Below are 14,329 nucleotides of genomic sequence, written 5' to 3'. Positions count from 1 at the left end.
CTACAATCCATTTCGAACTACAAATACCAATTTCTGGACAAATCCTTTAAAAAATGTGCAAAAATCTTCAAAACACCGAATATCGATAGGTACCGTTATATGGGGGCTATACGAATCTATACATACAAAGTTTCACCATACGAGGTAGAACCCATTATGGCCTACAAGTTCCAATTTCTAGACAAATCCTTTAAAAAATGTGCAAAAATCTTAAAAACACCCAATAATGTTAGGTACCGTTATATGGGGGCTATACCTAAACATGGACCTGTATATACAATGTTTCGCCACACGAGCTACAACCCATTTTGACCTTCAAATACCAATTTTTAGACAAATCCATGAGAAATGTGGCAAAAATCAACAAAATACCGAATATCGGTAGGTACCCTTATATGGGGGCTATATCAAAACGTGGATCTATACAAACAATGTTTCGCCAGACCCTCCCTTCCTACAAATGCCAATTTTTTGAAAAATCCGTGGAAAAATGTGACAAAATACCGAATATCGGGAGGTACTATTATATGGGGACTATACCAAAACATGAACCTTTACATACAATGTTTCGCCACACGAACTAGAACGCAGTTTGACCTACAAATACCAATTTTTTCACAAATCCACGAAAAAGGTGGCAAAAATTATCAAAATACCGAATATCGGGAGGTACCCTGGTATGGGGTTTTGACACACGAGCCAGGACCCGTTATAAAAATGTGGCACAAATCTGCAAAATACAGAATATCGGGAGGTGTCCTTGTATGGGGGCAATGCCAAAATGTGGAACTATACATACAATGTTTCGCCACACGAGCTAGAACCCATTTTACCCTAGAAATACCAATTTTTTGACAAATACTTTGAAAAATGTGGCAAAAATGAACATAATACCGAATATCGAAAGGTACCGTTATATGGGGACTATACCAAAACGTGAGCCGATATATATTATTTTCAATAACAACCATCCTAGGCACAATACAGGGTTGCCCATATTCGACGGACCCATCTGGAAACGCCATAACTTTTGACAGAGTTGTCACATTGCTTAATGACATACCGCGTCCGTCCAAGCAGATTTTTACCATGAACCAATACACGCCACGCGAGCTCTCTGAAATAGTTGAAATTTACATTCAACAGAAGAAGTCAATTGTGAAAACTCAACGTGCTTTTAAAACATTAAAAAATGTGAGAAGTGCGCCTTCTAAGAACACCATTAAACGTTTATACGAAAAATTTTTGACTGGTAAGGCTCTTTCTAATCCGAAGAGGCCATATAGAAGTCGACCAAGGCGATCGGCCGAGAATATCGCTGCCGTACGAGCCAGTGTTGAGAGGTTCCCAAGAACATTCCAAAAACGCCGTTCTCAGCAGTTGGGCATGGCTCGGTCCACTTTACAACGGATTATTCGCATTGATTTGCATTTGTTCCAGTACAAAATTCAATTGACGCAAAGAATTTTGCCTGCGGACAAGCCTCGTCGATTGGAATGGGCCCAAAGAGTCATGGGTCCGTCGAATATGGGCAACCCTGTAAAAATTGTTCTGCTAGATTTTGACGCTCTACGTCAAAAAATGTGGGCTGTATCGTGATTTCAACAGACAGACAGACAGACATACAGACGAACATCGTTATATCAACTTAGAACTTTATGCTGATTATGAATGTATATACAATATATACTTAGAGATGTTACAAAATGAATGACAGAATCATTCCCAAGTTGGAGGGAGGGTAAAACACCAGCATGTTAATTTTATTAAATGTATCAATCCATCTGTGCACCATATCTATAAATACAGATTTATATATGGCAACAAAATATGAAACCATTTGATAAATTGATAATTCTGTACATATTTTCTTTTCGTTTATTTTTTTTTTTTTTTTTTTGCCAACGAAAACAAAACTTTTTAATCATTTACGTGCCGAATATTCCTAACATCTCGATGTGTTACAACATTGCCAACCATCCAGCCAGTCAGGCAGCCATTGGTTTCGGAAAGTTTGCTGCGTTTTCTTGCTTAATATTTTTTTTTTTGTTGCTCTATTTTGTTATTCTCTTCAGCGAATTGAATTTTACCACCAAGTGTACTCAACGTACGCTGGTGGCAAAAGGACCTTTGCAACAAATAAATTCAAACATGTATATATACACATTCTCTCGTACATATACAAATAACAACTGTCCTGGTTTCCGTTACTTGCAATTTGCTATAGTGGTGGTGGTGGTGATGGTGATGGTGGTGTTGGTCGCCGTTGTAATTTCTTCTTTGGCACAATTTGTGCACTCGTGCTCTCAGCGAATATGGGTCATTTTAATAACATCAAAATGCAGTAGTTTTACCGTTGTTGTTGCAGCCATCGTTGTTCCATGGTGTGCTGTGCTGTTATTGGGAAAATAGTGCAAAACGACGAAATACAATATAAACGTAAAGTTCACAACAACAACGACAAAAAATTACGCAAACAAACAAATATTGTAAGCGGAGTGCTACAGGAGGATTTCGGAAAATACTTTCCATTTTGTTCACTCAAACTTTGTTTGTTCTTTAAATGGTTGTTGTGTTGGTGTTCATGTTTCAGCCACGGTTGTCTGTCAGTCTGCTGTTCCCCATTTTGGCAATCCCCATTCAATACTTCTCTTCTTTACCAATCCTCGAGTAGAAACTTTTTCCATAAATTTGAGTACTACATGTGATTATACCCTACACCACAAGGTGGTCAGGGTATTATGTCTTTGTGCATTTGCTTGTAACAGGCAAAGGGAAACGAGATAGACCTATAGTTCCTTTCAATGATCTGCATAGAATTACATTCTGAGTCGATTTGTGCATGTCTGTCCGTCCGTCTGTCCATGTATTTTTGTAAACAAAGTACAGGTCGCATTTATAGCCCGATTCAGATGAAATTTTGCACAAATATTTTGTTTGACACAAGGACGAAAATTTTTTACAATTTCTCCTGACGAATAATAGTAATAAAAAATCACAAAACCTAACATAGGAATATTTATACCCTACAGCACTATGTGTTGGAGGTATTATAAGTTTAATTGGGCCAAAAATTATGTAACACCTCGAAATATTGGTTTCCCACATAGGAAAGTATAAATGGATCTTCCTATATCCCCGAGCTGAGTCGATCTAGCTATGTATATCCGTCCGTCCGTCTGTCCATGTTAATTTGTAATCACTCTACAGGTCGCAATTATGGCCCGATCTTCACGAAATTTAGTATGGAGGTGGGGTTAAGGTCAGAATAGAACCCTATTTCTTTTGGACATTATCGTATAATATTTAGGGGTCGGAATGGACCAAACACTGAAAAAAACCCTGATTTTGCAGTTGCTCTACCAATCGAAGTGGAAATTAGCATGGGGCTAGAGCTTAAGGCTGGGCAGAAGCCTTCCAATTTTGATGGTCATCGGTCAATATTTAGTGGGTGAAATATTTAGTGGGTGAAATAGGCCTATTGTTTTCAAAGATGCCCGCAATATATTTAGGGGTTGAAATGGACCAACAACTAAAGATTTTCCTGATTTTGCATCCGTTATAAAGGTCACAAATAGAAACCAAAGGACACGAAATCTCGCATGAAGTTAGAGTTTAGGACGGCGGGTGGAATGGACCACTATTTTTGTGTGAAAAAATACCAACATTATTTACAAGCGAAATGAAAATTTGGAGATACAGAGGAGACTCTTACTTTTTGAGATGATGATAAAATATTTAGGGGTTCAAATGAACCAAAAATAGAAAAAATTTCCTGATCAAACAATTGAAGCCAATAAACACGCCTGAGAAGAGAGTTAAGGACAGGGAAGAAGTCTAGCATTTTGGATGACCATTGGATTATATTTAGCTGTAATTATATTTAGACCACAATAGCTAATAGCACGATGAAGTGCATAAATATTGGGCAAATATTCATGGTCAAAATGCTAAGGGAAAAATCTGGGTAGTGTTTCGTGACATAATTTCAAAAACTAAATCTTCCAAAAGGGATGTGGACATAAGAGAGATTCTAATATAGTTTGAAATTTATTTATTTATTTTTTTTTTTTGAAAAATATATTTAATTAAATAGAAGTGTAAGACAATGGATACATATATTTTTAATTTTTATTTTTTTATAATATGAAAAAATATTTTATTTAAAAAAATATAAAAAATTTGTTTATAAATAATAGAGACATTTTCAAAAAAAAAAAAAACTTAAGTACAAAAAACAGTGTATAAAAATAATTTATTTTACATATAAATTTAAAAGCAGAAACAAATATCAGAATTTTTTATACATATTTTTTAAGTACTTTTTTTCTCAGCGAATGTAAATATACAGGGTTGCCCATATTCGACGGACCCATCTGGCAACTTCATAACTTTTGACAGAGATGTCACATCGCTTAATGAAATACCGCGTTTGAAGCGTCAGTCCAAGCAAATTTTTACCATGAACCAATGCACGCCACGCGAGCGCTCAGAAATAGTTGAAATTTACATTAAATAGAAGAAGTCAATTGTGAAAACTCAACGTGCTTTTGAGTTTTTTGTGAGAAGTACGCCTTCTAAGAACACCATTAAGCGTTTATACGAAAAATTTTCGACTGGTAAGGCACTTTCTAATCCGAAGAGGCCATATAAAAGTCGACCAAGGCGATCGGCCGAGAATATCGCTGCCGTACGAGCCAGTGTTGAGAGGTCCCGAAGAACATCCCAAAACGCGGTTCTCAGCAGTTGGGCATGGCTCGGTCCACTTTAAACGGATTATTCGCATTGATTAGCATTTGCTCCTGTACAAAATTCTATTGACGCAAAGAATGTTGCCTGAGGACAAGCCTCGTCGATTGGAATGGGCCCAAAAGTCCATCGAATATGGGCAACCCTGTACAAAATAATTCTCTGTTTTTTTTTTTTGTTTGGTAATAATTTTTTAATTTGAATACAAGAAAAAACTTGATACGCAAATATTTCTGAGAACTAAGTTATTGAAACAAGTAAATAGTTAATAAAAATAATTGGAGATAATCGGTCAAAATTTAGGTATAGCCCCAATATACATTTTCGTCCAATTTGGCTTATATTGTGACCAAACTTGTAATACCAACCCAAATAGTATGGAATATTTCATGTTCGACCAGATTGGACCTGAAAAAAGTATGCTAAATGTGATACAAATCGGTTCAGATATAGCTGTAGCTCCCACATATATTTGTTCATCAGATTTGTTATTTTTATCCTTCGCATCCGTAATATGGACTTTGTAAGAACGATATTTGGGGAAATATATCTAATTCAACTCAGAAATACTCTTGTTAAATTTTATCGAGATCGGTTATTATCAGGACAAAGCTCCCATGTATATCTTCGTCCGATTTGCCTTTTATTGTGCACCAAATGTCTAATATTTGCCCAAATAGGATGGAATTTGGCACTTACGACCAAATTGAGCATAGAAACCAGTATTTGTTACAGTTTGGGGGAAATTGGTTCAGATATAGCTATAGTTCCCATACATATTATTCATCGATTTGTAGAATTTGCCCTGCGTAGCCATAATATGGACTCCGTACTAATGATATTCGGGGAAATATATCAAATACAGCTTAGAAATACCATTGCCAAATTTTATCGAGATCGGTTCAGATTTAAATATAGCTCTCATATATATCTATCGGATTTCAAGTTAGTTGTGCACCAAATGGATAATAAAAGTCCGAATTGAAAAGGCACAAATGTCTCGGCAAATTTAGCAGAAATCGATTCAGAAGAGGATATTCCTCCCATATACACACATCAGAGTTGGTATGATGTAATTTTCACATTAAAACTTTTGTTAGTTATTTGAAGCTCTACTAAATATGCAAAGTGGTGTATGGTATCATAAAGTCGGCTCCGCCCGACTTTAAGATTTTCTTTATTGGTTTTTTTGTATTCAATGCGTGCATGAATGTGTGTGAGTGTGTTTTTACGCCACCATTTAGAATTTTGCATTTTGCTTTATGAGGCTGCATTTTTTACGTTGGATTACTCAAGCCGAATTTGACATGATTTTTTGTTTGTTTGTTTGTAATTCAGGCACATATGTGCTGCTTTCCATTTTGAATTTGGGAGATGTGTTTGAGTTTTTTTGTTCACGTATACCTTTCGAATTTCTATATTTGTCGGAATCATATTTTTAAGTGTTTTTCATTTAATGTTTTATTTTAGTTCTTCTCTGCTTTTATAGTTTACGCAGAATGAAATTGAAGCAAGGGTAGTTGTTCGGTTAGTGTAGAGAGAGATGGTTTTGATGTAAAATAAATTTTATATGAAAAGGGCGAAGGAATGTGAAATAAATCGGATTGATATGGTAATCTCAAAGTGCCAAAAATGCATACTAAAATTGCTTGAACTAATATATATTAGGTTATTTAATTTGATATGCATATGCCACTTAAAAATACCCACATCAATCCGATTTATTCAGTATTACTCCGCCTTTACCAAATCAGGGTTATTTTTATACCCTCCACCATAATATGGAGGGTATATTTAGTTTGCAATTCCGTTTGTAACACCTCGAAATACACATTTAGACCCCACAAAGTATATATATTCTTGATCAGCATAAAATTCTATGTCGATTTAGCGATTTCCGTCCGTCTGTCCGTCTGTGGAAATCACTCTAGCTTCCGAACAAATTGAAGTAGATTGACAAAATATTGCTCAAATGTATGTTATGTCTGCAGGACTTGTTGGTATTGAAAATGGGCCATGTAGGTCCACGTTTTGGTATAGCCCCCATATAGCGGTACCTCCCGATATTCGGTATTTTGATGATTCTAGCGAATTTATTCACCGGAATTGTTTCAAATTTGCTATTTGAAGTTCGTAATGGATACTACAGCCTATGGCAGATATTTGTCTGTTGAAGTCCCCGTTTCGTAGAGCTCCCATATTCGGTATTTTGATGATTTTAACAAATTTATTCACCGGAATTGTTAAAAACTGGATATTGGATGTTCGTAATGGATACTACAGTCTAAAATAGAAAATTGTCTTTGCAGGTCAACGTCTTCGTATAGCCTCCATATAATGGTACCTCCCGATATTAGGTATTTCGATGATTCTAGCGACATTATAACCGTTTTTATACCCTACACCACAAGGTGGTCAGGGTATTATGTCTTTGTACATTTGTTTGTAACAGGCAAAAGGAAACGAGATAGACCCATAGTTCCTTTTGGTGATCTGTATAGAATGAGTCGATTTATGCATCCGTCTGTCCATGTATTTTTGTAAACAAAGTACAGTTCACATTTATTGCCCTATCCAGATGAAATTTTGCACTAATCATTTGTTTGGCCCAAGGACGAACCCCATTGAAATTGGAGATAATCGGTCAAAATTTATATATAGCTCCCATATATATCTTCGTCCGATCTGCCTTTTATTGTGCACCAAACGTGTAATATCAGTCCGAATAGTGTGGAATTTTGCACGTACGATCAGATTGGACCTGAAAATAAATATGCCAAATTTGATCGAAATCGTTTCAGATATAGCTATAGCTCCCATATATATTGTTCATCCGATTTGTTATTTTTGTCCTCCGCAGCCGTAAAATGTATTCTGTAACAACTATATTTAGGGGAATATATCAAATGCAGCTCAGAAATACATTTGCTAAATTTTATCGAAATCGGTTCAGATTTGGATATAGCTCCCATATATAACTTCGTCCGATTTACTTTTTAATGTGCTCCAAATGTCTAATATTTGCCCAAATTGCATGAAATTTGGCACTTACCGACCGAATTAGCTCCCATATATACTGTTCATCCGATTTGTCATATTTGTTCCCCACAGCCGTAATATGCACTCCGTTACAACGCTATTCAGCTAAATATATCAAATACAACTCAGAAATATCTTTGCCAAATTTTATCCAGATAGGTTCCAATTTGGATATAACTCTCATATATATTTTTATCCGATTTCAAAATATTGTGCACCAAATGGGCAATACAAGTCCGAATTTTAAGATACAAATGCTTCGGCATATTTAGTCCTTTGAACTTGAAATTATAATAATAATCATGATTGAATTCTCCCATAAAAACTTTTAATTGTTATGCGCAGCTCTACTAAATTAGCAAAGTGGTGTAGGGTATCATAAAGTCGGACCCGCCCGACTTTAAGACTTTCTTTAGTGTTTTTTTTTTTTTTTTAAGATTCGCATTTGAATATTGTAATGGCTTATGACTAATGTTACCTACGCAGGTTAATGTCGTCTTATAGACCCTAATATAATAGCTGCATTCGTTATTTTTAAGATTTTAACAGAATTTTGGCACAGCCTACCATAGTTCTTTATGTGTACTTTACACCCTGAAAGAGAACTGTCTATGTAGGTCCACAGTTTATACATTACCCTCTGGAAGAGAATTGTCCATATACATAGGTCCACGGTATCATATAACGCCTGTATTATGGTTCCTCCCGATATTAGTTATTTTAATGATTTTTGCAATGTTAATCACCGGCATTGTTTCAAATTTCGTACATAAAGTTCAGAACAGTTACTACAGTCTATGACACAAATTACTTATGCAGGACCACGTCTTCGCATAGCCCCATATAACGGTTGCCATATGAGCGGCATTTTCCGACGATTTTTTGTTTAATTTTTCAAGTTTCTTTCGAATGGTGGAGGGTATAAGATGTTGGGCCCGGCCGAACTTTGCTGCTTTTTTCGTGTTCTACTTCTACTTTAATAATCTGCTTGATTTTCTTTGCAATTAGAGAAAAAAATTATATTTGTCGCACAGTGTAATTAAATGCGAAAAGAGTAACACTTAAACCCAGTTATATGAGAGAAGTTTGAGAAAAATATTTATTTTTGCACAGATTTGTCGAATTTTCTCCAAATTGGATTGGAAAATGTTGCGAAAGCTTTTAACATCTCAAGCACTGTATTTATTTTTCAGTTTTTAAATAAATTTTACTAAAATATATTTTTTATATTTTTTTAAATTTCATTAATTTTTTTCCTTTTCCCTTGCTCTCTTACAGGGTGAATGCTCAGCTGGTACACTGCCTGTTGCATGGGTCGATGAAGGTCCCGGTCCGCCAAAGTGTCACAAATCATGTAAAAGTGATAACGACAAAAAAGACGACGACGACGACGACGACGACGAAAGAGAAGAAGAAACGCCATTAACAAATAAGTTAAATAAGAATAAAATGAGTAATACAAATAACACTAGTAATAACAGCAGCAACAACAAACATAAAAACAAAAAGGATAATAAAATAAATATAAAACTAGTAGGCTATACATCAACAACAAACACCTTTAACATTAAGCTAAGAAATAGTCAGCCAACTATTAGTCATAGTTCCAATAACGGAGACACAGACGGAGACGGCTATATTGGCGTAGGAGGTGACGTCATCAGAGATAGAGCCACAAAGGATTCCAGTAAGCAGGGCAACAGAAAATCCAAACAACAACAGCAACACAGTCAGAAGCTGTTTAATCCTTTTAATTATTATCAAATTCACAAGAACTACAACAACAACTATAGCAAAATGACTAAAACGAGACGCAATTCAAATGAAAACCGGCCACAAATAGCCAGGACGACGACAACAACAACATCGATGGCAGACAAGGCCATAGCCGGAGCGGCAACATTCGATGCGGCAGCAGCATCAGCAGCACTAGTATCAAAAACAACATCCGCCTCCTCTTCCTCTTTAGCCTCTTTGCCAGCAGCAGCAGCAGAAAGTTCAACGACTGTGGAGTTGGCCACAGGAAAAACAAAAGCACAAACAAGTGCAAATATGACAAATGCCAATGAAAATACCACCAATATTTTAGATGCAACAATTACCCACACAGACACACACCAATACAGCGATGACATCTATGAGTTTATGCATAAAATGCAACAAGATGCTGCCGCACACAGTGACACCGATGGTGTCGAGGATATTGTCGCCGATGATGATGATGATGGCGATGGCGAAGATGACGAGGAGGATACAGATGATGACATCGACCATAATGTCCATAATGATGCTGCCGTGGCCGATAATGCTGCCTTTGCAATGCAGCTGCAGCAATTCCAGCAGCAGCAACAGCAACACCACCACAACAATCAACCAACCCCACAGAATCAGGCCAACAATAATATTGTCAAAATGAAACTGACGGCGACGACAGCTGGCGCCAGCAGCCGTAGTGCCAGTCAACAATTCCAATTGAAATATAATCGCCTGCAATCGGATCTTAATGAAAACAATAACAACAACAACAATAATAATAATGGCGGCAATGGTGGTGTTGGTGGTGGCAACGCCAATAACAATAACAAAAGACATCATCACTCCTATCAATTGCAAATACAGGACGTGCCAGATTTCAGCAACAAAAACAACAACAACAACAATCATGACAGCAACAACAACAATTATGGTGCTGGCCAACAACAGCGTCTGGCATATGTCAACAGCAATAGCTACGTCAGCAGCAGCAGTAGCAACAGCATCAGTGATGTGTTCCCAGCCACGGAACAAAAACATCAACGACAACAACAACAACAGCCACAACAACAGTGCCTTGATTATTTGGGCGACAGTGCCGAAACAACGCCCACGCACTTATGTACTCATCTCACCTCACCCAGCCAATTGTTGGCCCAGCTACGCCATTTGCGTCTGCGAAACTGTTGCGAACGCAATGTCTACAGTGCCCTGCACACCCTGGCGCTGAATGTCACGCTCAGCGGCGGGGAATCGTGCATACACATCCTGGAGGATTTAATCGAACTGGATGCATTGGCATCGCGCATCACATGCGGCCTTTCCGAGATACTTTTTCGCTTCGATTGCCGTCAAGTCTATTCGATAATACATCAGTGTGAGGATTGTAAGGTAAGTGGAGCAAATTGTGAAAATCTCATTTTTAATCTCGCTTTTGGTATTTTTAATATTGAGTCAATATTTGAACAGGGAAATTCATCATTAAATATGGAGTAAGTGGGATTAAGTGAAATGTAAAGGGGGACTATTGTGTTGTATGGCTTGATTAAAATCGTCAATGATGCGAAGAATTCGGAGACAAAAATAATGTGGAATTTTGGAATAAAAATAAAAAAAAAAAAGGAAAAAGCCCAAAGCCGGGTCGAACTATTTTGCCATTTGGAACAAATTTGGAAATTTTCAAAAAAAAAATATATAATAAAATTCTGTTAAAATCCAAAATTCGAATATAGCCGTTATATTGGGGTCTATACGATTACGTGAACCTCCATAGGCAACTTTTGTCGCAAATACATCGATGAATTATGTAACTAAAATTGTCAAAATACCAAATACAGGGAGGTACCGTTATATCGGGGCAATACGAAGACCTAGACCTGCATACTCGTAGAAAATTTTCTGTCAAAGGCTGTAGTACCTATTAGGAACTTCAAATACGAAATTTCCTACCGAATATTGGAAGGTACTGATATATGCGGTCTATACGAATACCTGGACCAGCATAGATTGTATTTCTCATTACGAATTTTAAATACGAAACTCGAAACAACTCTGGTGAATAATTTCCCTAAAATCTTTGAAACACTGAATATAGGGAGGTACCGTTATATGGGGGCTACATGATATCGTGGCCTGCCTGCAGACAAAAAAAAAAAACTGATCTGTGCAAAATTTTAGATTCCTATCAATAGACGGTTGGACAGGGATAAATTGAATAAAAATTGAATTTTACGCTAATCATATTAGAGACATTATTCATTGAAATTGTTTCAAATTTCATATTTGTAGTTCGGAATATGTAGTACCCACATAGAGGTTTTCATTTGAGCAGTATTTTTCGACGTTTTTTTTTTGCAGTTTTTCAAGTTCATTCTTAATGGTGAAGGGTATTAAAACTGTTTATACCCTACACCACAAGATAGTCATTATACCCTACACCACAAGGTGGTCAGGGTATTATGTCTTTGTGCATTTGTTTGTAACAGGCAGAAGGAAACGAGAAAGACCCATAGTTCATTTTGATGATCTGCATAGAGTCACAGTCTAAGTCGATGTATGCATGTCCATCCGTCCGTTTGTCCGTCTGTTCGTCCGTCCGTCTGTCCATGTATTTTTGTAAACAAAATACAGGTCGCATTTATTTCCCGATCCAGATGAAATTTTGCACAGATCATTTGTTTGGCCCAAGGACGATAGGGTTCGTTTTGGAAATAATCGAGAATTTTTACCAAAAAATTTTCCAGAAAAAAAAGTTATTCGGGATGGAATTCAAACCTGATAGTGTGATTTCTTTATATTTAGCTGGAAAACAACATGTGTCTATAGTTAGAGCTGCAGTGCTCTAAATGTGAATAAATCTTTTGTGTCTCGTACCATCGCTCGTTAGCGTGATACTGGTAGGTTAGGTTAGGTTACAGGATGTGTGGCTGTGTAAAAACAACCACTCCACTCGGAGACCTATTGGCCCATTGTGATCATCCTAATTTAGAAAAAATTGAAGTGAAATAAGTAGGAGGTTAGAGTAGAATATAGATCGGAAATATAAGAGTTAGTGGGTTTGCATCCACGGTGTAGTCAACATGTCGTCCTTAGCCATTTTAGTCTTCTGGCTAACTGACGAATAACTACTGGCATGGTTTCGGAAAAGCATGACAAATCGGGCAGAATTTGCTTACCTAGAAGCCTATGTCTTACTCCGATCAGGGTAGGACAGTGACAGAGTAAGTGTTCCACCGTTTCTGTTTCTTCCTCAGCTTGGCAAAGCCTGCAGTATTCAGTGTCGTCACCCCCCATTTTGAAGTCATGGCCTTTATGTTGCAATGACCTGTAATTAGACCCACCACAAGCTTCAAGTCCAACTTCGTCATGGATGTGAGTGACCGTGAAGTGGACGGTAGAATACAGCAACATCAGAAGAAATGGTTCAAAAAGTAAAGGAGCGACTTGATCGAAACCTGCGTCGCAGTGGCCGAAAAATGGCTCGTGAGCCAGTACGCGCCACCTCAGAATGGTTAAAAAATGAGGTTTTCGCTTCATTTCCAGCGCACAATTCCCACCGGATACCAATCCGTTGGACTATTGTGTCTGGAGTATTTTGGAAAGCAAAATTGGCACTAAAATTCCAAACTATCGATCACCTCAAGCAAGGGCTTCGGCGGGAATGGGCCAACATTCGGGAAACGTTTGACGGTTTCATTAGTCGTTTGAAGGTCATGATTCGTGCCAAAGGTGACCAATCCGAACAAGTCTAAACTTATTGTAAATTTTGATTCTATTTCCGACATTATTTGCTCTCATTCAATAAAATTAAAAAAAAAAGTAAAAATTGTGGCCCTTGACTTTGTTGCATTTTTTTATCTCATCCTGTATATATCAAATTCCAGTGAATTAAAGCTTCGATTAATACGGGGAAGTATGTAGGATCAATTGTATAGTTATTCTCATGATCAGCTGTGCCTGGCATGTAGAGGCATTGGTACACAGAATGATTTGTTTTTTACGCTCCCGAAGAAATAAAAAGTATAACATTGCAATAAATACGTTTACACAAAATCTTCGTATATAAATTTTTTAATGCATATGAAATCCAAAGGGGTAGCTATGCGCACTTGTTATAACCTCATCATCGTTCCTCCCGACCTTTTCCTTACTTGTTTCTCAATAAACCCAAGCAGACCTTTTCTCTACAAATGACTACACATCCACACCCCTTCGAACCCATTTCCCTTAAATCTTTAGCCGACCAACATTTAACATGCCCATTATAAAGTCATTTCTGCTTTCAACATGAACATCGTATCGTATGAGAAACACAGCGAATATAATTTACCGTGACTTAATTTTAGTCAAGCTGAGTGCGGATGTGTGTGTGTGGGCGCGTTTGTGTGATAATATCCGTTTATGTCACAACTTAATAATTAAGTTTTGTGTGGGACTGGATAACAGAGATGGCAAAAAGGCAATGAGAAAGAGAAGAAGAAGTCGTTCATAGTTGGCGGTCATTGTGTGCTTTTGAACGTAAGTACTCTTTGCGGCGAGAGTTTTTTAACTCACTTTTGTAAATAACTTATGTATGTGTTGATAAAAGTGAATCCACAATACAAATTTGTTGAAACATATAGCGTGTATAAAACAGGCTGAATTCGTGGTGTTATCCAAAAACATGTGAGGAAGGGGTAAATGTATAGTTCACTATATGAGGTCCAGTAAATTTTTAAAATATTTAATGTTTTCAGTCGCAAGATAATAACAGGAAAACAAGATTAAAAAGTAATTAAATTAATAAGAA

At 37.0% G+C, this 14,329-nt stretch overlaps 1 protein-coding gene across 1 annotated transcript in view; it reads left to right on the top strand.

Annotated features, from left to right (window-relative positions):
- LOC101896244 (serine-rich adhesin for platelets) overlaps positions 1–14,329 on the top strand; it is a 216,933-nt gene that overhangs the window by 111,808 nt on the left and 90,796 nt on the right. Inside the window, exon 3 of the mRNA XM_059120189.1 lies at positions 9,067–10,932. Within this exon, the coding sequence (XP_058976172.1) occupies positions 9,067–10,932 (1,866 nt within the window). The remainder of the gene's footprint in view (positions 1–9,066; positions 10,933–14,329) is intronic.

This window comes from Musca domestica, unplaced genomic scaffold (assembly GCF_030504385.1).
Source record: "Musca domestica strain aabys unplaced genomic scaffold, Musca_domestica.polishedcontigs.V.1.1 16, whole genome shotgun sequence".
In the NCBI taxonomy this organism is placed as follows: Eukaryota; Metazoa; Arthropoda; class Insecta; order Diptera; family Muscidae; genus Musca; species Musca domestica.
Note: the sequence above shows the minus strand (reverse complement) of the source record. Positions and strands in the feature narration are given on the sequence as shown.